General features: G+C 48.8%; 1 protein-coding gene across 2 annotated transcripts; it reads right to left on the reverse strand.

The window, feature by feature from the left end:
* Positions 1–13,102: 13,102 nt before the first annotated feature.
* MAPK13 (mitogen-activated protein kinase 13) lies at positions 13,103–22,203 on the reverse strand. Of its 2 annotated transcripts, XM_079934932.1 has the most exons (12): positions 22,052–22,203; positions 21,078–21,207; positions 19,709–19,767; positions 16,391–16,499; positions 16,171–16,200; positions 15,720–15,767; positions 15,480–15,594; positions 15,255–15,326; positions 14,589–14,668; positions 14,268–14,346; positions 14,014–14,190; positions 13,103–13,743 (listed from the first exon to the last, which is right to left on the reverse strand). In XM_079934932.1, the coding sequence occupies exons 1-12, from the start codon at positions 22,168–22,170 to the stop codon at positions 13,661–13,663; spliced, it is 1,101 nt and encodes a 366-aa protein (XP_079791058.1). In that variant the 5' UTR covers positions 22,171–22,203; the 3' UTR covers positions 13,103–13,660. The 2 variants fall into 2 exon arrangements, with proteins under 2 accessions (XP_079791058.1, XP_079791057.1); XM_079934931.1 differs by lacking the exons at positions 21,078–21,207; positions 22,052–22,203 and having other exon boundaries at positions 13,103–14,190; positions 19,648–19,740.
* Positions 22,204–24,159: the final 1,956 nt, after the last annotated feature.

Genomic DNA, 24,159 nt, shown 5'->3' on the forward strand with positions numbered 1-24,159 from the left:
ATGCAAAATGATGCAGCCACTTTGGAAAACAGTTTGGAAGTTTCTTATGAGGTTAAACAAAGGCTTACCGTGCAATCCAGCAATTGTGCTCTTAGGTATTTACTGAACTGAGTTAAAAAACGTATGCTCACACAAAAACCTGCACACGTATTTATAGCAGCTTTATTCATGACTGCCCCAAACTGGAAGCCACCAAGATATCCTTCAAGAGGTGAATGGATGAATAAATTGTGGTGCATCCAGACAATGGAATGCTATTCAGTGAGAAAAAGAAGTGTTATGTTATCAAGTCACGAAAAGACATGGAGGAACTTTAAATGCATATTGCTAAATGAAAAAAACGATGTGAAAAGGCTACGTACTCTATGAGTCCAACTATATGACATTCTGGAAAAGGCAAGACTATAGAAACAGTAAAAAGATTACTGGTTGCCAGGGCTGCAGCAGGCAGGGGGTGGGGGTGGGATTAATAGAGCACTCAGGGCAGTGAAGTTATTCTGTATGATGCTGTAATTGTGGATACATGACATTGTGCATTTATCAAAGCTATAACAACTATACAACACACAGAGTGAACCCTAATGTAAACTATGAACTTTAGTTCATGAGTATATCAGTATTGATTCATAGATTGTAACCAATGTACCACAAGATGTTAATAATAGATGTGTGCCTATGTATTATAACCAAATTTACCATTGGAATCTAAGGATAGTTTAACATTAGAAAAATCTATTAGTAGATTCATTATATAAAGAGATTTAAAGGGGAAAACATGATCATTGTTATAGAAAAGGCATTCAGTACAATTTAACAGTCATGCAACTTTTTTTAAAACACTAGCAAATTAGAAAAAAGTCAACTTCCTTAACCTGATTAAATGTATCCACCAAAACCCAGTAAACATTCATACTTAATCACAACATTAAGTATTTTAGAAGCACTTCCTTTGAAACAAGGCAAGGTTGTCCACTATCTTATTGTTGTACAGACTAGGTATAACCTCTGCCCTTCCCCAGTGCTCATTATTAGACAGAGGAGCCAAAATAAAAAGACATCCCAAAGAGAACTACCTTCAGAAGTAGAGGTATTCAAACAGATGAACCACAAGTTTAGAACAAGCATAATAGACATTAAAATAGCTAAGGGAAGGGCTTCCCTGGTGGCGCACTAGTTGAGAGTCCACCTGCTGATGCAGGGGACACAGGTTCGTGCCCCGGTCCGGGAAGATCCCACATGCCACGGGGCGGCTAGGCCCGTGAGCCATGGCCGCTGAGCCTGCGCGTCCGGAGCCTGTGCTCCGCAACGGGAGAGGTCACAACAATGAGAGGCCCGCGTACCGCAAAAAAAAAAAAAAGCTAAGGGAAGATGTTAGTGATATGAAACACAAAATAATGAAATAGATATATTGGGCATGTTCTGTCAGTATGCATGCATTTTGAAGCTCTGTTATTAGGCACACACACGTTTATGATTGTTATGTCTTATTGATGATGAAAACTGACCTTTTCATTTTATAAATGTCCCTCTTTGTCTCCAATAACTTTGTCCTGAAATCTTTTTTGTCCACTATACTGTAGCCACTCAAGCTGTCTTCTGCTTAGTGTTTTCATAGTCTATGATTTTTCATCCTTTTACTTTCAATCTACCAGTGTCTTTATATTTAAAGTACTTCTCATGTAGACAGCATGTTGTTGGGTCTTACTTTTTTATCCTTTCTGACAATCTGGTAGGATTTAGGTCTACTATTTGTTACTTCTGTTTGTTCATCTGCTTTTCTCTTGCCTTTGTTTGGGTTAATTGAATGTTTTACTCATTTTGTTTTAATTCTTGTTTTGCATTATTTTTCAGTGGTTGCTCTAGGGATTACAGCATGCATCCTAAACTTATCGTAGTCTACTTGGATATTAATTTTTTCTTTTAAATTTTTTGGCCATGCCATGCAGCATGTGGGATCTTAGTTCCCCAACCGGTGATTGAACCTGTGCCCCCTGCAGTGTAAGCATGGAGTCTTAACCACTGGACTGCCAGGGAAGTCCTCTACTTGGATTTTGTATTGTCTTACATCACATGAAATGTAAGAATCTTACAACAGTAAAGTTCCATTTCCCCCAACTTATCTTTTGTGCTATTGTCTTCATATTTATTAAATATATTATAAACTCTACAATGTAGTGGTATATTCTTCACTTTAAATACTCATCTCTTTTAAAGAAACTATGAGGAGAATATACAGTTGACCTTTGAACAACGCAGGGGTTGGGGCACAGACCCTCTGTGCCATCAAAAATCTGCGTATAACTTATAGTCAGCCCTCCATATGTGCAGTTGCTTAGTATCCACGGCTCTGCCTCCACGGCCTCAGCCCGCCACGGATCATGTATTACTGTATTAAGCCTATCTAGTCAATTTTTCATGTATGGTTTTTAATTCTAGAATTGCCACTTTTTTTTATAGTTTCTAGTTCTCTGATGAATTTGCCCACTTGCTTATTCATTATGAGTACATTTTTTAAAGGTTCTTGAACATATTTATTATAGCCACTTTGAAATCTTCACCCACTAATTAAATATCTGAGTTATTTCAGAATTGATTTTTATTGACTACCTTTCTTTTGGCTATGGTTCACATTTCCGTGCTTATGTGCAAGTTCAGCATTAAACAAAAATCTTTTAATACAGGGCATTGTAGCAGATACATTGTAGAAAATCTAGATTCTGTTATCTTCCTCTAGAGACTATTTATTTTTATTAGGCAGTTAACTTGGCAGGCATAAAATTCCAAATTCTGTGTCCCTTGAGATAGACAGCAGCTAAAATTTCTGCTCAGTTCATTTATTTTCCAGTTGTCTTTTTCTCATTGTTTTCTGCTGGGCTCCTTGGAGTATCCCCTGCACATGCACAGGTCAGGAGTCAGCCAAGGAGTTGGTCAAATTTTATATGCATTTTTAAGAAGCCTCTGTGCCTTCTTCCTTTCTTGGATTTCCTTTCTAAACTTGATTCTCTGACTTGTCAAACTAGCAACTTTACACTTGAATTCTGGCCATTCTATGCTATGTTTTCTGGGTAGTGCCTTCAGGCAAAAATCCTTATAATCACAAGTCGTATCCACTGCACCTCCCGTCTATCAATGGTTGACTCCCTTCCAGTTTCTTCCTGCTTTTATTCTCTCCAGTCCCTTCAAATCATTGTATTCTTTTATTTTATCCAGAGTCCATTATTATTATAATACAATACAGGCTACTCCGTCACTACTAGAAGCAGAACCTCCTACTTTTGTTTCAAAACACTCAAGTGAAGATGTTGACTTGTCTGAAATTTAAAGGAAAGATCCAAGGTAGATATATACATTTGGTATGCATTGACCTATAGATAGATGGTACTTAAAGCCATGAGAATAGGTGAGACCATTAAGAGGTGAGCATAAATAGAAAAAGGAAACAAGAATAGAGGTTTATTAAAATTAATTTAATCCTCATGAAATTAAAAGTAATAACACATGCTATTTATTGAATCCTATGCAGAAGACTTTTTTTTTTATCTTTTAAGAATTTTTAATTTATTTATTTTTGGCTGCGTTGGGTCTTCGTTGCTGTGCACAGGCTTTCTCTGGTTGAGGCGAGCTGGGACTACTCTTCGTTGTGGTGTGCGGGCTTCTCACTGCGGTGGCTTCTCTTGTTGCAGAGCACAGGCTCTAGGCGCACGGGCTTCAGTAGTTGTGGCACACGGGCTTAGTTGCTCCGCGGCACGTGGGATCTTCCCAGACCAGGGATCGAACCCGTGTCCCCTGCATTGGCAGGTGGATTCTTAACCACTGCGCCACCAGGAAAGTCCCCTGTGCAGAAGACTTTCTATGCGTTCTATGCATTTCTCATTGAATTCATCCAACAGTATCACCAGACAAGAAATTAAGGCTCAGACGGAAGTGGTTTGCCGGTAGTCACATAGGAGGTGGATGAGAAGAAGAAGGAGGGAAGGAGACTATTGAGAAGAAGCAAACTGTACAATAGCAGAAAAACCTTGGGTGAACTTTTTAAACTCTCAAGAGTCCCAGTTTCCACATCTGTAAAATGGGAATAGCAATTACCTTGTCATTAGCGTGAGGATTAGAAACAATATATGTAAAGTACCCAAAGCAGTGCACCTAGGAAACATGCAACTAGAGGATAGCTATAATGCCTATAAATGTTTTATTTGTTGTATTTAGCTTTATTATTTCATGCAAGTAGAATGAAGTTTCCCCCAAATTCCTTACCAGGAGTAGGTGGACATAGGGGTGGAAAAGACGGAGAGGATCAATAAGGAAAAAGACAGACAAGAGAGGGAAGGGCCTTTAGGATGATTATCCAAAGTGGACTCTGGATTGACCAGCATCCAAATGGGAGAAGTGGAAACTGTTTCCCACTACCCCTAGGACCCTGTGTGTTTGCAAGATTGATGAGTGGACTCTCCATCTGGCTGTGGGCAGTACCTCCAGGTCCTTTCAGGGATATGGGCTCAATCTACACAAAAGGAAGAAAACCTACAGATCAAGTCAAAAGGTAAAGCTTTTATTATTTTTATTTTATTCTTTTATTTATTAGATTATAACCCAAAGTATAAAATAAATATCCATGAGTCCATTCTGGTATAAATTGCTGAATAAATCTCCCATACAGGAGAACTCCAAATAATTTTTGTAGATATTCCCTTCTCAAGGAATGGCAGTGAAAAAGGGGAATGAAAAGGGGGAAGAAGTAACTTTATAGTGGAGAAACCTGGCTAACACAACCTTACCTAGGTAATCAAGGTTAACACTGACAGTGATAAATCTTTTTTTTTTTTTTTTTTTTTTTTTTTGCGGTACGCGGGCCTCTCACTGTTGTGGCCTCTCACGTTGCGGAGCACAGGCTCCGGATGCGCAGGCTCAGTGGCCGTGGCTCACGGGCCCAGCCGCTCCGCGGCATGTGGGATCTTCCCAGACCGGGGCACGAGCCTGTGTCCCCTGCATCGGCAGGCGGACTCTCAACCACTGCACCACCAGGGAAGCCCTGATAAATCATTTTGATACTATATACTCTTTTTTTTTTTGGCTGCATTGGGTCTTCGGGTCTTCGTTGCTGCGCGCAGGCTTTCTCTAGTTGTGGCAAGCGGGGGCTACTCTTCGTTGTGGTGCGCGGGCTTCTCATTACGGTGGCTTCCCTTGTTGCGGAGCATGGGCTCTAGGCATGCGGGTTTCAGTAATTGCAGCACGCGGGCTGTAGAACATGTGGGCTTCGGTAGTTGTGGCTCACGGGCTCTAGAGGGCAAGCTCAGTAGTTGTGGTGCACGGGTTTAGTTGCTCCATGGCATGTGGGATATTCCCAGACCAGGGCTCAAACTCGTGTCCCCTGCATTGGCAGGTGGATTCTTAACCACTGTGCCACCAGGGAAGTCCCTGATGCTATATACTCTTGATACAATGTGATCAGAATGTCATTTTACTCATGTGGTCTTAGTCCACAAAACACATTATCCCAGTCTTATCATGAGAAAACATCAGACAAACCCTAAGTGAGAGACATTTTACAAAATACCTGACCAGTAACTCTTCAAAATTGTTAAAGTTACTGAAAATAAGGAAAGTCTTAGAAACTGTCACAGCCAAGAGGAGCCTAAGAAGACATGTGGCATCCTGGATGGGATCCTGGAACAGCAAAGAATAGGTAAAAATTAAGGAAATATGGAAGTTTGGATTTTAGTTAATAATATATCAATATTGATTTATTAGTTGTGATAAAGGTAGCATACTAATGTTAGATATTAATAATAGGGAAACTGGGTGTGGAGTACATGGAAATTCTCTGTTTTTTCTTTACAGCTTTTCTATAAAACTATTCTAAAACTAAAAGTTTATTTTATATATTTAAACAAATAAATTTTAAGGTTCAGCTTGACACTAGACACAGATAAGGTTTTTTGGAATCATTTTATTCCTAATTCTTAAGGAGGTGGCTGAAGTCATGGTTTCACTGTAAAAAAGGATAGGAAACAGGGACTTCCCTGGTGGTCCAGTGGTTAAGAATCCTCCTTCCAATGCAGGGAACGTGGGTTCCATCCCTGGTTGGGGAACTAAGATCCCACTTGCCGAGGGGCAACTAAGCCCACGTGCCACAGCTACTGAGCCCACGTGCCGCAGCTACTGAGCCCGCGTGCCACAACTAGAGAGCCCGTGCACCACAACTACTGAGCCCGTGCGCCTCAACTACTGAGTCCACACACCGCAACTACTGAGCTCATGCGCCACAACTAGAGAGACCACACGCCGCAACTAGAGAGCCCATGTGGTCTGGAGCCCAAGTCCCACAACTAGAGAGAAGCCCATGCACTGCATTGAAGAGGCTGTGTGCTGCAATGAAAGATCCCGCGTGCCACAATGAAGATCCCACGTGCTGCAATTAAGACCCTGACACAGCCAAATAAATAAATTAAAAAGAAAAAAGGATAAGAAACAGGAGAGACAGGTGTGGATAAAGGCAAGCAGACTCCTGGACAGGTAGAGAAGGGTGCCATTGGAACAATGGAAAGGTCTCAGAGACAGGCAAAGAGACCCATATATCATCTCACCTATTCTTGAAAACTCATACCTAGGCTGAACATATTAGAAGAAGTAGTTGAGCACTGGCTTAAAAAAAGGAGTGAAAAGAAGGTAGGTAGGTAAGAAGGAAGGAAGGGAGGGAGGGAGGGGGGAAGGAAGAGAGAGAGGGAGAGAGGGAAGAAAAGGAAGGGAGGGAGAAGGGATAGGAGGGAGAGTAGGAGGGAGGGAGGAAGAGAAAGAGGAAGAGAAACAGAATTTCCATTTTAAAAAATTCATCTTAAAACAACTTTCTGGAATGTTAGCAGTATTTCACAATGCAGTCATCTCATTTTGGCAGCTTGATTGATTTCCTGATTTCCAGGAAAACTGAGCTGTCATCTGGTTCCTACTTGGCGCTTTACCGACATGAATATGCAGTTCTCACAAAATGTGAAATGGCTGCTGAAGAAGTGAAATTTAATTCTTTCTGACGTATTGCTCCAAGCCCTCCACTGTCTCAAAGATAAAGAAACCCAGTGGAGAAACTTTCCTCCTCTCTCCATAAAAAAAGAGAGTGAAGGTTCATTTCTTTGGGAGTTTTTCCCATGAACTAAAGGTTCTGAGCCAGTCTGTTGGGTGGGAACAGATGGGAGAAAGCACAGTGCATACCTACATAACTCAGCCAAAAGCTTGAGAGCAGCGGCCATGGGCCATGGCGTATATTTCCCAGTACTTCCAAGAGGATTGCCATCATCAGTGTGTTTTTGAGCACCTCCTGGTACAAGAACTAACATTTACTGTGCACTCTGTATGCACTTACCCCTCACCAGTCCTGTGAGGTAGACCCTTCTATTACTCCATTTTGGAGAAAGAAAATGAAGCTCAGAGAAGTAAATACCCTGCCCTCAAACACATGGTGTGATGGTTAGCTTTATGTGTCAATTTGGATAGGCTGTGTGCCCAGTTGTATCCTTAAACACTAGTCTAGATGATGCTGGAAAGAAATTTTGTAGATGTGATTAACATTTACAATCAGTTGACTTTAAGTAAAGCAGATCACCCTCTATAATGTACGTGGACCTCATCCAATTAGTTGAAGGCCTTAAGAGCAAAAACTGAGGTTTCTTAGAAAAGAAGGAATCTGCCTCAAGATTGTCATAGGTATGGAAATTCTGCCTGAATTTTCAGCTTACTAGCCTGCCCTACAGATTTCAGACTTGCCAACCACTCCCCACCCAGTCACTGAGCCAGTTCCTTAAATCCATCCCCCTTCTCTCTCAACCTCAGGTCTTTTCAGATGGAAAGCTCACATTCTCAACTCCACACTCTGCTGCCTCCCAGACCCTGCATGAGAAGCTGCAGATACCAGGGTCATAAAATAAGCTGTAGTATAAGTGACTGGGGCCAGGTCTCTTGAGGACCTATGAGGGAAGATTTAACATGAAGGAGACCAGGTGAGTGGAGAAAACTGCTGTTGAGAAGGAGGAAATGACAATGTCCGGAAGATGGGGTAATCGGGGAGGGAAGAGGATGTGGTAGAGAAAATAATTAAAAATATTAGTTAATGCTTGGTGAGCCCTTCCCATGTGCCAGGTACTCTTCTGAGTGCTTCCCTTATGTTAATTTCTTTAGTATTATTATCCTTATAGATGAGGAAACTGAGGCCCAAGGTCACATGGCTGGTAAGTGGTAGAGCAGGAGGCAGTATGCCTCCAGAGCTCAACACTTAACCACCTTAGTAAACCACATAGGGAAAGAAGAGGGTAAGACAGAGGTGCCACTCTTCTGACAGAAGATAAAAAGGAGAGGCTGGATTAAGCTAGAGTTTCTAAAGCCAAGGCTGTATCCTGCTTGGCTGGAGGAAATCCACCCACTGTCTTTATTGGGGCTCCTCCTTGGAATTATACAAAAGTTCTGGGATCTTATGGACGCCACAATACGAGGAGAGTTCCTCTGATCATCAGTCTGTACTTAAAAATACTGAGCTGCTGCATCAATTAAGAATGGTGGGCTATCCATAGGAGAAACCCTGAGTAATTTCAGCCAAGACCAGGAGAATTTGCTTAGGGTCCAGCCTCCCTGAGCGTACCCAGCAGCTTCCTCGTGAGTTTTGCCAGGGTGTTAACAGGGAACTGGACATAGTCCAAAAGAATGTGAGTATTAATGGGCCTCTACCTCCTTCCGGTCAGGAGAAACTGCCTAGCTAAGCCACACTGCTTCTCAAATGCACTTCCCTTCCTCACTCCCTCACCTTTTCCCCTCCCAGAGTCCTACCAAAATATTCTCAAGGGTGAGACCTTTAAGAAAACAGAGAGAAACAAGTGTGCTTCTGGGAGTTTCTTCCCTTGGCCAGTTAACACAAACCTGTCTCAAAGCCCTGCTACTTTTGTGTCCGTGATGGTTGGGGGGAACAGGGACAGTAATGCAGGGAGAGAAGAGCACGCATTGACCTCAATGTGTGCTTGTGCCACCGTTGCAGTGGAAAGAACGGTGCAGTGGTAAATAGGAGACCTGGGCCCCAGTCTCTACTCTGGGCCCAAATGTCTTCATCAGTAAAATTGTGTAGAAGGAACGCTGTGGGGTGGGGATGGGAGGATTCCACCTAGTTGAAAACTAGATATAGAGGCCTCAGCAAATTCCCTAGCAAAATGCCCCAGTCAGACCCATTCCTACCTGGACAGTAAGGTTGGGAAACACAGGGGAATGGTGGTTAGTATGTGTTCTAGGCATCCAGGTGCAGATCTGGGCATTTCCAGCATGGCTCCACGATCATGCAAGGTGGGGGGTGGGGGCACAGACGGCGGTACAATACGGGGGTTGGCTAAGACGTAGCGGAGGATTCCAAAAGTCACATTTTAGCATCTGGGACAAGCGTTTTTAACTGGGGTCCACAAACCATAGACTGTACACTGGAATTCAGAGGTCCATGAATTTGGATTGGAAAATATTACAGCTTTTAAAGGCAGCAAACTACAGTTGCATTAGCTGGGCCAGTAGAAAGCAGTACTTTTCATTTCCCTTTACAGTTGCTGCAGATATCTTGAAACATCGTTTAAACTCATTTCTACTTCAGGTTTGCAGTAGTGTGTTGGGTTCACCCCCTTGATCCTGTTATTTAATGTGTTAATAAAGAAACCCATGTACACCAAACATCACACCCTTAAATATTTTCACAACTGTATTTCAACATAACTAGCTTCCTTTGTGATCCTGTGTATTTTATTTTATGCATAGGAAAATATTTTGAGAAGGGATCCACGGCACAAAAAAGGTCAGGAGCCCCCAGACAGGGCGGAGTGGGGCCTTGTTGACACTCTGGCCCAGAGTTAGCACGGCTGCCCCGCTGAGCACAGGCTCGCACAGGAGGAACCAGGTCAGAATCCCAGCGGGCACTGCTCCAGCTCCAGGAAATCTTGGGGTAGGGGTGTGAGGCATGACAGCGACATCTTCTTTAGCTTGGTAGAGTAGCCTTGTGCCTCTGCTGCCCATTGTGAATACGGGGAAAATCACCAGCCTCTTACCTTAAATCACAGGGGGTTTAGGGAGAATGAGGACAGAAAATGTGGGGAAAAGAGGAAGAGATTCCTCGCTCCCCAGCTGTGGTTGTATCTCAGCTCAGGGACATGACTGTCCCACACCCTCCTGGAGAACAAAAGCTATTTCAATGTGCCAGGTGCAAGTTGAGCCAAGCCCTCTTTCAAGCAAGCCTCCACCCTTGCGGGCACTGGGACATCTGAGCACACCGGGCTCTCCTTGCAAGGGCAGTTCCTCCATCTCTGCCTTTCCATGTGCTGCCCTTCACTGGGAGCAGTGCCACCCCCATTTCATGCCAGGCTAGCCCTTCCGCAAGTGACACAAATTGCCAGGCCCCAGCGATAGGTCCAGGCTGCCTTGGGAGAGGAGCTGTGCCTTTGTGCGAAGACACCCTTCATTTCACAAAGGAGGGAATCAAGGGCACGATCGCTGTTACCTCTCTCCAGTTCCCGAGTCTGGCTTCCTTATCTCTGTCAAGACCTTTTGAGCTGCCCCACTGGCCACAGGGCAAAGCTCAACCCTGTCCATCAAGGGCCAGGGGCAAAAGACCTGCAGGCCAACTGTGAGAGTAACTGAGCCCAGAACCCCAAGCTCAGCCCCTTTCCCCCACCCAGCCTGAGAATGGACTCATTTCCTGTCACTCTGGCCAGGTGCTCACAGGGTAAGGCAGAGCCCACGAACCCCTTCACACTGCTCAGCACCTTCACCTCCCTCTGGAGAAACTTCCCAAGTTTGAGATAATTGTAGAGAAGGGGCTGAGGTGACACACACAAGTTTAATTCTGGGTGGGGGATGGACTGGAGGACACTGAGGGATGATGGGGAGAGGCCTGGGAGTTTGAGAGCCTGAGATTTTCAGGGGGAAAAGTCTTAAGGTACAGGCCAAGGCACCCACTTCTGCTTCCTGCTGGATTCTCTGCTGCCCTGGATACCATGCTGGTCTGATCTGGGCAGAGAAACGACCAACAGGCCCCTGGGACATCATTCATTCATAGATGTTTGTTCCAATCAGGGGCTCACAGTGGGCAATGGGGAGGGAAAGCAGAACCGTACACACTGTAAATGCTGTTCATAGAGGGCCAGGGGCAGAGGGAGGAAGCTGCCCATTCTCTGATGGAGGGTGATGGAGAATGACTTCCTGGAGGGAGGCCTGAGGCAAAGTCTTGAGGGAATAAGGAGGAGAAGGAGGGAGGGACTTCTCCACAGAGGCTTTGAAAGAAGCCCAAGCTCCAGGCCTGCTTGGGGAAAAGCAGTATTGGGACCTGCATACTGGGCTGCACTAGGCAAAGAGGCTTCTGTGCATGCTGGCCGTCAGGAGAAAGGGGGTCCTGCGGTTAAGCACACTTGGCAAGTTCTGGATTAAACAATGTTGAACAGTTCTCCTCACTGCAGGACTTGTCAGAACCTTTAACCTGTTAATGAGCCTCATGGTGTTGTATCCCAGGGCTGGTGTTCCTTGGCAGGCCATGCTGGCATAGGGAAAACGGGAGGCAGTAGGAGTAGATGAGTTTAGAGAATGCAGGGGACTTTGAATACCAGGCCAAGAAGGCTAGACTTTCCTTGGGACTATTGAGGAGTCTCAGAAGACAATTCACTGAAGGATTTAGACTAAGGGGACGGTGGCAGTTTAGTCAGCAGCAAGGTCAGAGCCCCTCCCTCGACCCACTCCTCTCTCCTGGATAGGAGGGCCACTCCTTGGGAGAGAAAACAGGGTCCTTGGACACAGGCAGCAGTGAAGAAGCTCAGAGACAGGCTAGAAGGGCGGGGAAGCTGGCAACCCTTGATTCCAGGCTTGGGTTGACGGCCTTTGGCACAGTGTTCGAGGCTGCCGTGGTTCAAATCCTGGCTTTACCACTTTCTCACTGTGGGTATCTCTCTGGAGCCTCAAGCTTTTTCTTTTTCCTTTTAAAAATAGACATTATCTTTTAGCGCAGGTTTAGGTTTACAGAAAAATTGTGCCAAAAGTACAGAAGGTTCCATATACTCTCTCCCTCCCACCCCCATGGTTTCCCCTAATATTAAATATTAACATCTTACATTAATGTGGTACATTTATTACAACTGATGAACCAATATTGGTACATTATTATTAAAGAAAGTCCATAGTTTACTTGAGGGTTCACTCACTGTGTTGTACAGTTCCACTAGTTTTGACAAATGCATGTCGTGTATCTACAATGACATCACTGCCCTAAAAATGCCCTGACTGAGCCTCAGTTTTAACATCTCTAAAATGATAGTGTGAAAGTCATCTAAAGCCCCCCAGTCTCCCATTGTAGGTTTCTAATTTAGGCCTTTTGACAAATTAAGTGGTACTGAAATCAACTAAATGTTTCTCTAAATGTGGTCAGATATCCATCAGAATCACTGGGCTTGGGTTGAGGTGAAGGGGTCCTCATTCAAACGTTCTAGGGTCTCAACCCCAGACCTGCTAAATCAAAATCCCAGGGGCTGGGCCCAGGAATCTGCATATTAACCAGGCCCTGGTGCATAGGGAAGTTTGAGACCTGAACAGAGTTACTGAACAGAAGGATCCAATCTGTTGTCAGGTTAAAGCTCAGGAGAGATGTACAATTCCCAAAAGGGGGAAGGAGTAGAACCGTTTTCCTGGAAGAAGCCCATTTCTGCCTTCTGCAGCTCCCAGTCAACAAGCCTGCTGTTTCATATCTTGACTACTGATCACTCACCCAAAATAACCTGCATGCGATGTCTCACCAGCTGCAGCTCTCTCTGCAACTCCCTTAATTTAGCAGCCAAACACGTTTGGCTCCACAACAAAGGGGCTCTGGGATGGGGCCCCTCCCTCATGGCCATCTGTAGTGGGTTGAAAAATGTGCCCCCAAAATTCATGCCCACCCAGAACCTCAGAATGTGACTTTATTTGAAAATGAGATAGTTGCAGATGTAATTACTAAGGATTAAGATGAGATCACACTGGATCAGGGTGGGTCCTAAATTCAGTGACTGATGTTCTTACAAGATCAGCCGAAGACAGAGATACACAGAGCAGAGAAGGCCCTGTGAAGACAGAGGCAGAGACAGGGGTGATGCAGCTATAAGCCAAAGAACACCAAAGATTCCAAGAGCCACCAGAAGCTAAAAAGAGGCCAGGAGGGATTCTTCCCTAGAACCTTCGAAGGGAACATGGCCCTGCCAACACCTGGATTTCAGACTACCAGCCTCCAGAACTGTGAGAATAAATTTCTATCATTTTAAGCCACCCAGTTTGTGATCATTTGTTACAGCAGCCCTAGCAAACTAATACACCATCACTGCCGTAGACTCCTGCCCCAGTTCAGCCCCACTACAGCCATGAAGGTAAGGACCCCACACACAGGCGATTCTCCAGATGGGCGCTTTAATATGGCCAGTTATGATCATAGCTATTTTCTCCCAACCAACACCTCTGAATTCTGCATCTCCTAGGCCTGTTTCCTACACAAGGACAAGGGTCCTCTGTCCTCTGCTTGGAAGGCTATATAATCCAAGACGGGTTAAAGCTTCAATAAATAAATATTGGTCCCAGGGGCAGTGCCTGGCGGGTGGTACCATGTGGCCATTCCTGGGCTCAGCCGAGGGTCGGGCTAGACGGGTCACTGCAGCTTCATGCCACTCCGGCGCCGAGAGTCCTTCCGGGCGATGGGGCTGAAGTTCACAATCTCCTTGTAAATGTGGTCTGAGAAAGACAGGGTGGTTCAAGGGGTACGGGGTGCTGAGGGCAAGAGAGAGCCCCCCTCTCCCAACAGACATAGTGTGGAGCAGAAAGTCAGCTCAGCGCAGGGAGAAAGAAGTGCACACAGGAGACGATATTCGCTCAGAGAGAAAGAGGTGATAGTCTCCAGGAGGGGGTTGGGACCGGCTGAGGGCAGGCAGGAAAACGAAGCAGGCAGAGGAGAGGGGTGCTGCAGGCAGAGAGAGGAAGCAGCCCGAGGCCCCGAGCCCTTACGCTTCCATTCATCCACTGTGAGTTTCTCCTGTTCTAAGAAATCATCAAATGGCTGCTGGGCCTCTGTTTCCTCCTCAGGGTCCCGGCAGGATTCAAAGAAGGGGTGGGTGAGGGCCTGAGAGGCGGTCAGGCGCTTGTCCATGTCCAGCTCCAGCATCTTCTCCAGCAGGTCTGCAGCTGCGGTCACAGAGTGTGAGCCTCACACGCCATGGAGAGCCCGCCCGCTAAGACAGACTGCAGGTCCCAAGACTCACCCTGGGGGCTGGCATGCTGGAAGAGCTGAGAGAAATCCTTCTTGGGGGTTTGTGGCAGGGACTGGATGTAGGATTTGGCCTGGAAGACAGAAAAGCACTGAATAATCCCCAGTTGTCAGCCCCTCAGGGCTTAGGCCATGGGGTATAGAGCAGGGACCCCAGAAAAGCCCCTGAGCGGGGCTGAAGGCTCAGGTCCGAATCCAAAGTGAGATGAAGGCAAGAGCCCTTGCCAGGGCAGAGGCGAGGCGCAGCCTGCAGCCCACCTGGGCCTGGTCAGCCAAGCGCACAGCCCTGGCCAGCCTGGGCCCATCTGCCACTCACCGCTTTGTCATTCAACTTCTGCACAAACTCAGCGTCCGGCACCCCCGTCACTTTCAGGATCTGTGTCAGCTGGTCCAGGTCTTGGCAGGTTAAGGCTCAGCCTTCCTCCCTGTGGGTGGGTCTGAAGCTGCCCTTCCTGCTGCCCCTCCATCAGGCCCACCCAGCACTGTGGACCATCCAGGTTCCAGACACTCACCTCCTCCTGCTTTTAGGAGGGGAGGTTCATCCTTCAGGACTCAGGTCTCTGGAAGGCTTCCTACCTGCCAGGCTGGGTAAAGGGTCCCTCCCTACAAATGCTCCTGCATGTGCCACCTTCCTGGCCTCATCCCGCTCAGTCACCTCCATCCATTTCTCTGTGTACTCCCCCCCACACCCTCGCACTCTGAGTTTGGCAGAGAGACCCACATCTTCTCCTTAATCCCTGCACAGCACACACAGGTGCCCAGTTTCAGGTGTGTGGTGCCAAAACGTCAAGCATTTTCTGCATTTGTGTGTTGGAATGACAGGTGACTAGTTTCCATCACTTTGCTTCTCTGTACTTTAAAGTTGTTCCACAGGGAGCATGTATCACTTTCACATTAAGAAAAAAAGAGAGATTTAAATAATAAAGTGTCTGTTGAAGGAATGAATCCCTGGATGCAGTTTGCCTTTTCCAGCAAAGGATACAATCTTTCCCCTTGAACAGAGTTTTCCCCGTCAGCATCTCCGCCATGATACAGCCCACAGACCAGATGTCCACTGCAGAGGGAGGGGGAGGAAGTGTCACCTGGACCAGCTGACCAAGACCCGGCAGTCACCAAGAGTCAACCCAGAGTCACCAAGACAGCCTCGAGGAAGCTGTCAGAGAAGAACCCCAGCCCCATCCCCTCCCCCGGGCAGCGGACCACTGACCAGTCTGGTTGTAGTGCATCCAGCGGAGGATCACCTCAGGGGCCCGGTACCAGCGGGTCACCACATAGCCGGTCATCTCTGCATCTGCTTGCCGTGCCAGCCCAAAATCCAAAATCTATGGCTCGGGGCACAGAGGAAAAAGGAGCTCGCTTAAGAGAGGCTCCCCGAGCAGCTTCTGGGGGCTCCTATTGGAGAGGGGCCCACCCCAACCCCAGGCTGGCCCTGCCTGGGCCCACTCACCTTCAGCTCACAATCCTCATTGACAGCAAGGTTGCCTGGCTTCAGGTCCTAGATGAGACAAGAGATGGAGCACTGGGCAGAGGCAGAGGTGGGCGCTGTCCCCACTCGGCTGCCAGCCAGCGTGTGACCTTGGCCAGGCCCCTGCCCCTCTCTCTGGGTTCTGGTCTCCTGTGCAGAATGAGGGTTGGACTAGGTGTCCTCTAGGGCCCATCCAGCTCTAAAATGCCTCTCGGAGCCTGAAACACCCAGCTCAGGGCTTGCTTTGTTGGCAAAAATTTCCCAGAAAGTTCCCCAGAACACAGCAATTCTTCTGAGCAGGTCTTCCTGGGCCAAGCCTAGATCTGAAAAATCCACTTTCCCTGCTTCCTCCACCTCCTGGAACCCCCTAACCCTAACCCTAGCCCCCAGGGGTGGGCGGGGCCTCTGGGGATGTAGCAGAGAAAGCACTCACCCTGTGGATGACCCCAGCTGAGTGGATGTACTGTGTTGGGGAGAGAAGAAGAAGGGTAAATCCAGTGCCCGGCTTTTGCACCAGGTGTTGCAGGCTGGCTCAGAGATCTCCTCTGCCTTGTCATGGTGTGCTCTCCCAGCCTTCAAGGTCTAGCCTCCCCCAAACCCCAGGTCTCAACACCAAGCCCCCCTCCCCTGCCATCTTGCAGGCTCCCACCCACCTTAAGACCTTTGAGCATCTGATACACCAGGTACTGGATCTTGTCCTCACCGAACTCCATTCCCATGATCTTCTGCAGGTCCATTTGCATGAAGGGCATCACCAGGTAGCTGCAAGTCATGAGGACTTCTTGAACATCCCCAGCCCCACCCAGCTCCAGGTCTGAGCTCAGAGGAGGGCAAGGGGCTGGGCAGAACAGAGGCCTTAGGGATGACCTTCATGTGCAGAAAGAACCAGCCCCACCACAGCCAGCCAGACCCCCATGCAGTGGGCCTCCTGACTCCTGGCTCCCAGCCTGGCCCTGGTGGCTGCCCTGTTGGCAGAGCTCAGGGTACGTATTTCAGCTGGAGCTGTGCTCAGGGAAAACAAATGGAGCAGTGCTCCCTCTCTTCAAAGGTGCCCTCTGCTTGCCCTCCTCCACGCCCCACAGAAAGCCACTGCTGTGAGTTAGAAACATTTGCCGGTGTTTCCTTCTGCTTCTGTACAAATATTTCCTCCCCCAGAGGGTCATGCCCCGCCAACATGGCTCCTCAAACATACAAAAATGTCCTCCTTCCAAGAAGGAAACAATAAAAGTTTCCAGGAGGGTGAAGAAGGCAGAAGGAGGTAGCTGAGCCAACACACCCTCTTAATGGGATTGCAAAACAGGTGGAAGTCAGCAAAATGTAACTGTTACTCAAGGCAGTGATAGCAAAGTCCAGAACAAAAAAGGATAAAGATTTAGGAAGGAATTAAAAAAAAAAAAAAAAAAGGATGTGGAAGCCATCTCCCTGAGCCTGTGACTTTTGAAGTCTCCCCCCACCTGACTGCACCCCCGCTTCCCGCCTCCACCCCCCCAGCACGGGGACCCTGCTCCATGCACAGACCCTTCCCCACCTTTGTGTTTCACCTCTGCGTGGACCCTGATTCTTTCTTCTCAGCTGACAAACTTGCTGAAGTCTCTCTGTGATACAACCGCCTTCCCTTGCTTAACCTTGTTTCTTCAAGTAACCACCCCTTCTCTCTCTTTCCCTCCCGATCAAACTTCTAGAACGAGCGGTCCTCACCTCTTGATCCCACTGCCTTAACATCCAGTCCCCTGATAACTTGGCATCTGCTCCCACCCCACCAGCCCAACACATAACGCCCATGGCTCCGGTTCTTTATATTCAAAGTTTTGCAAAGCCTAACACTCCCTCAAAATTCTCTGCTGCTTCTACCTCTAGTCAGGCTCTGTCTGTTCATCCTCTTATACCTTTTCTTTAGTGTTGATACCTTTTTTTTTGGCTGCTCCGGGTCTTAGTCTCGGCACACAGGATCTTCGTTACAGCGCGCGGGATCTTAGTTACGGCATGCGGGCTTAGTTGCAGCATGCAGGCTCTTAGTTGCGGCATGCATGCAGGATCTAGTTCCCCAACCAGGGATCGAACCCAGGCCCCCTGCACTGGAAGTGCAGAGTCTTAGCCACTGGACCACCAGGGAAGTCCCTTTAGTGTTGATACCTTAATGAACAGTATCGAATCATGTTCTACACTAGCCTGTCCCTGGGCTCTGGCTATCATCCACTGGTGATTATTCTGGTCCAAATCCACATCCCTAGCCCAGACCTTCCTAAACTCCAGGTTTATTTGCAGCTGCTGATTAAACACTGGAATGTTCATAGGCTCTTCAAAAGTGAAGTGTCCAAAATGGAGCTCACTATCTTTCTCCCAAGATCTGTTTTTCCTCCACCTTGTATTCTGAGCAGGAACCTGGCACCCCCTGACATATGCCACCTCTCCCAGCCACTGCATCACAAGGGGTACAACATTCTGACAGTCCTGCCTCTCGATGGGTGTCAAGTCTGCTCTCAGGACCCCATCACCTCTACTTTATTTGGATCAAGGTCGGGGTCTTGAACACTACCCTCCAGGTTTCCTACCTCCCAGAGTTGCTCCCTGCTCCTTTCTTGCTGCCGCCAGAGGGTATCCCCAAAATCTGATCTGACCACATCACAGCATCTCCCTGCTCAAAACCTCTACAGACCTGAGGATGCCTGTAGGATCAATTCTGGTCTCAGCCTGACCAAACCAGCCTCTGGTCTCCACTAGCCACACTGCACTTGTCAATACTGCCCAAACGGCCCAGCCTCTTTCAGGCATCATGGCCTTTGCCCATGCAGTTCCTTCTACCTGGGCTCCCTTCAGCCCCTTCTACCTCAGGCAAATGTCAACTTATCCTTCAGGACTGAGTTCAAAGTTTTCTCCTCTGTGAAGCCCGCTGAGGCAGCTTGTAATTTCTGGCTCTCTATCCAGACCTAGAGTACTGACCACCACTGTCAGTATTCACTACTGTCAGCCCCCGAGGTCCACTTTAAACTCCCAATGCTTGGGCTTCCCTGGTGGCTCAGTGGTTAAGAATCCGCCTGCCAATGCAGGGGACTCGGGTTCGAGCCCTGGTCCGGGAAGATCCCACATGCCGCAGAGCAACTAAGCCCGTGCACCACAACTACTGAGCCTGCGCTCTAGAGCCCACGAGCCACAACTACTGAGCCCATGTGCCACAACTATTGAAGCCCGCACGCCTAGAGCCCGTGCTCCACAAGAGAAGCCACCACAATGAGAAGCCCGCTCACCGCAACGAAGAGTAGCTGCTGTTCGTGGCAACAAAGACCCGATGCAGCCAAAAATAAATAAATGAATTTATTAAAAAAAAAAAATTCCCAATGCTAAGCCCAGCAGCTGGCATTATAGGGAAAAAAACCCATTCAAAATCACTGCATTAAATTGAAAACGAAAGCATCCTAACAAAGAGACCTGCAGCTGCATTTGAAACAGGACTGAAAAAAAAATCCACCTTCCCAAAGCTTCCTATATTTTACACCAGGTACTGCGCTAGCAAAGCCGTGCATTTAGCAACTAAATTTTCTCGTTTTATGTGACTCTGATAAACATCCCATCAGCTAGAGGTAGCCAAGGCTTCCTGATCCTCGCTTCATGCTAGGAAGAGCCCCAAGGTCCAGATCCACACCTGCGTCCCCAGGAAATGGTGAGGTAGGTTGATGCAAACCCTGTGGGGACTGGCAACGATGTCTCTTTGGTGGTAAAGCTGGGTAAAGCAATGCAGATGAGCAGACAGCTCTGTGTCAGGCAAGGTCCATATAAAGCCCCTCCCACCTCTTCCTGCCAGCCTTTCTCTCCACCCTTGGCTGAAAGAATCTCTCCACAGCCCAGAGGCACAGGGACTCCTGGGGCAGGAAGCTCCCCTACCCAGAAGAGAGAATCTGGACCCTCCCCTTACTTGCTCCCCAGTGTCAAGTAAGGCCTGCAAATGTCCTGGAACCCAGCGCAGCCCGACTCACAAATCATGAAAGTTGCGCAGGGAAGAGGCTGGGGTGAAGACATCCAGGAGTCCGATGACCTGGGGAGAAGATTGCCAGTGAGGACTGGGCAGCCGCTGCAGCCCTCTGCTCCCCTCCTCTGGGGCCCCAGGCCTGCACAGGACCACCTGCCCTTTCCTAAAACACCATCTCCAGCAGGAGGCAGGTTCCCAGCCTTCTGGGAAGCAGTAAAAGGGGCAGAGGTGGAAGAGGAATTCCTCTAATTGGGAGGGAGTTTGCAGTGCACAGTGATGGAGAGTCAGGCTGGGGAGAAGGGGAGTTGGACACTCCTGTGCTCACTGACCCCAAGTCTGGTGTTCCGGACAAGCAGCACAAACCCACTCTCAACTCAAGCAGGGAGCCACAAGTGGTGAAAGGAATCAAGGAGGAAACAGAGAAGGGGTCTTCCAGCCAGCAGGCTCCCTTCCCTTGACCTTGGGTCTCTCACCACATCCAACCTTACCTGCCAGAGGGCTGGTTCAGAGCTGGGGGCAAGATTACCCTGGCTGGAGGCCATGGGGAGGGGTTTGCTGAAGAGGAATGGGGCTTAAAACGTGAACAATATTTTGAAATCGTTATGTTAAATGCTTACCTTCCAATCTAGGTATCCTGCAGAAAAGCCTGGGCTCCAGGCCCAGCACTGGGTCATTAGTCTTCCTAGACAGGGTAGTCTAGAGGTCAGGCCCTGGGGCCTGGAGCCAGGTTGGGTAGGGTCAAATTCTAGCTCTGCCACCGACTAACCATTTAACCTGTGAGTCTTTCTGTGCCTCAGTTTCCCCATCTGTATATGGGGGTAATAGTACTTATGTGATATTGTGAGGATTAAACAAGTTAGTTTATGCAAATTTCTTAGAACTGTGCCTGACACATAATAAGCGCTCGTAAGTATCGATTATTCTTGTTGTTATTATGTGGAAACAACACTAACCAGGATTCTGGGCACCACCTCTTAGATCTAGAACAACTACGAAGTTCCTCTGTGCCTATTTCCTCGTAACAGTGAGACAGTAAGTTCGCACCTCACGGAGTTTGCTCTGCTCCACTGCCAAAAATGCCCTTTGCACCCTTCCTGGGAAGTAGGCAGGGTGGGTCCTGGCACCTGATTTTAATAATTAGGTGAGGAACAAGGATCAAAGGAGCAGGGAGGAGATTCCCCTTCTGCTGGCCCTGTTATGAGTTCCCTGCACCCTCGTGGGCCATCTCCTGTGTGTGCCACACACGCACACACACACACACACACGCACACGCACACACACACACGCGCGCGCGCGCGCAGGGGCCTGGTCAGGACCCTCTGTGGGGCTGCCCTCCACTCCCTGCCTCCCAGAAGCAGCCCCCAGGCCCAGCCTACGTTCTCATGCTGCATGTGCTTCAGCAGCAGCAGCTCGCGATAGGCCCGCTTGGCAAAGATCTCAGACTGGAAGGGCCGGCTCAGTTTCTTGATGGCCACCTTCTCCCCTGACTGCTTCTCGATGGCTGAGCTGTAGGGTCAAAGGCAGGTCAGCAGCCAGTGGCTCCCCATCACAACCCCGGGACTCCAGATCCTGGGTGGTCACTCCCAGGCCATCTAGGAAGCTATGGCCATCCTCACCCCAATCCCTCTTGGCCAGCAGTCTAAGCTGGGAGGAACTGATGCCCACCACCTGGGATGTGAGTGAGCCGCTGACAGCACAGTGGAGCTGGGAGAAGGGGGAGACAGCAGGCAGAATCTGAGAGAGGTGCACTGCCCCTGGGTCAGACACAGGTTAATGCCAACAGGATCCTGAGCAACTTGGCAAGTCACTTCTTGTTTGGGCCTCAGTGTACCCATTTGTAACAATGGGGATTCGCCTGGATGAACTCTGGGGTCCTCTGTAAGGTTCAAGTCCTGGAGAAACAGATCCAGTCCTAATTCAACCCACAGAAACTCCCACCAAGCCGGTAAGAAAAGAGAGATGGCGCCTGGAGTGGCCCTAGGCCAGCCTCCAGAGCCTGAGGCTCCTGCTGCTGCTCTACTTCACTGCCCAGCTTGCCGCTTCCTCCCAGCTCCAGCCCTCTGCCCCGGAAAGGCACCCGCGAAGTTATTCCAAGCCCGCAGGGCTCCGGGCCTTGGGGTCCTCCATCAAGGTGGTGGGCGCACAGCCTCGAGCGCCAGCAGGAGAGGCGACACCGGAGGCGGGTCCGGGAAGGGGGCATTGGCTGGGCCCCGGCTCTTCCGGAGGCTCCACCCGCCTGGGCGGGTGTCCCGGTGCCTGGGCGCCCACCATAGTTCCACCCCGATGCCCCAGGCACACACCGCCCCCCACCCCGTGCCCCCACGCCGGCGCACAGGCCCGGGGGTCTCACCACACGGCGCCGTAGGCCCCGCTGCCTACGTGCGTCAGGGACACGTAGGTCTTGGGCAGCTCCCAGGCGGTCTTGTTGACGTCCTGCTTGTAGAAGCCCTTTTTCCAGGTGAAGTTCATCCTGGGCACTCAATCTCGGCGGCCCCAGCGCGATGGGTACGTTCGCGGCCCGCCAGGCTCCCAGCACCCGCCCCCGCCCGCGGTCCCCGCGGTCCCCGCGGTGCCCGCCCCGCGCCGCCCGCTCCTCCCCACCCTGTGCGAGGGCGGGGGCCCCGCGTCCCACTTGCCGGCTCGCCCAGGTGCGCCCCGTAGCCACGCCCAGGCCTGCCAGACGGCAACCTGGGGAGCCCGATTTCCGCCAGCCCCGGAGTTTGGCGCCCGGACCACAGACCAGCTAGAAGCGGCAGGTGAGCTGCCCTGCAGGGAAAGGGTGCTTCCCGTCGTGTGCTGGGGTGGGGCTGGGGGCCCGATAGACCCCAGGGGCTCCCACGGATGGCGGACGGCGGGAAGATACAGCCTCCCAGATTCCTCCAGCGCGGGACTCTGTAGGAGGATCTCCCCGGAGATTCTGAAGACAATTTTGGGAAAAAACAAAGCAAAACAAAACCCCACGTCTTTTGATTATGGAAAGTTTCAAACGTATACAAAAGTAGACAGACTAGCTCAGTGCTTCTCACATTTGAATGTGCACACGAATCCCCTGGGAATTATATTTTATTAAATACAGATTCTGATTCAGTAGATCTGGGGTGGAGTCGATTCTGCATTTCTAACTAGCTCCTAGGCTCCGAAGATCTCTGGACCACACTTTGATAGGGAGGTTCTAATGACCCTGCATGGCCCCAGTCCCACAGCTTCAACAACTGCATCAACTCCTAGTCAGTTCTGTTTCCTCTACATACTTCCTCCCCCATCATTTTGAAGCAAAACCAAGCATCATATCATTTCATCCATAAATATTTTTTGTATCTCTGAAAGATAAGGATTTTAAAAACACAACTACAGTATCATTTTTACACCTAAAATTAATAATAGTAATCCTGTAATAACAACTATCCAGTCTAGGTTCAAATTTCCAGTTTTGAATGTAGTTTTTGCTGGTTTCCTAATGCCTCATGAGGGCAATGACAAGCCAAGGCCTTCTGCCACCTGTGTCTGGTGGCTTGTGCGTCCTGGAGAAGATTCCGTGCTCAAATTAAATTACCGAGAATGCCCAGGAACAGGGTCAGGTGTGGAGAATGGCTATAAGGGGTCCAGATGCCTGGCCTGGGAAGGGGATTGTGGAAGGGATGGGGACCACTTGCTTCACTTTGTCAACAGTAGAGAAGAAGGAAAGGAACTTGCTCGTGGCCTGCAGAAAGCTGGGGGTCCTCCCTTAGAGAGTCTTCTGAACCCAAACCCTATGCCACAGCCCCTCCCATGCAGTCCTGCAGCGTCGGGCACAGCCCAGACGATTGGGGGTTTGGGGGAGGGAGATGCAGGGATCCCACAGAAATGCCCAACAGGCATTGCAGACGGGGAATCTGTCTTACACATATCTGGCACACAGTAGGGTGTGTAAAACTATATGGAGAATGAATGGAAGAGTCAGTCCATTAAAAGTGAAAAAATATTTATTTAATGGTTTGCCACGTACCAGTCATTATTCTAAGTGTTTTACACACACACTTCCCTTAATCCCGGTAAGAGTCCTATGAGTCAGTTGTAGTATTATCCTCATTTTAGAGATGAGGAACCTGAGGTACAGAAAGGTTAAGTAACTCGCCCAAGGTCACACAGCTGGTAAGGGACAGAGCTGGGTTGAAGAACCTAAGACCATCTGGTTTGAGACTCCAAGGCTATGCATTGTCTCTGGGTTGAGAGGCATTGCTTCTTAAAGGAGACGGCCTGTGTTTCAAATCATCTACCTCACCCATCATAAGGACATGTCTACTGATCAAACCATGTCTCCCTCATACATCCTGCCCTAGAAATCTGACATACTCCCCACCCTCTCCCCTGCCCCACCCCCTACTCCAGCCCTGAGACACTATAGGAGGAGAAGGTGAGGGGCTATGAGCCTGGGAGGGCTGCAGGAGTTTTGGGTCTTGGGGTTCGGTGGCGCCAGTG

The sequence above is a fragment of the Stenella coeruleoalba genome (genome assembly GCF_951394435.1).
Source record: "Stenella coeruleoalba genome assembly, chromosome: 10".
Lineage (NCBI taxonomy): Eukaryota > Metazoa > Chordata > Mammalia > Artiodactyla > Delphinidae > Stenella > Stenella coeruleoalba.

Coding starts and splice junctions, on each gene's coding strand:
- MAPK13 (XM_079934932.1), bottom strand. CDS start 22,170: ATGAACTTCACCTGGAAAAAGGGCTTCTACAAGCAGGACGTCAACAAG. Junction 21,208..22,051: donor GGGGCCTACGGCGCCGTGTG/GTGAGACCCCCG, acceptor TTGACCCTACAG/CTCAGCCATCGAGAAGCAGT. Junction 15,768..16,170: donor CAGCTGGGGTCATCCACAGG/GTGAGTGCTTTC, acceptor TGTCTCATCTAG/GACCTGAAGCCAGGCAACCT.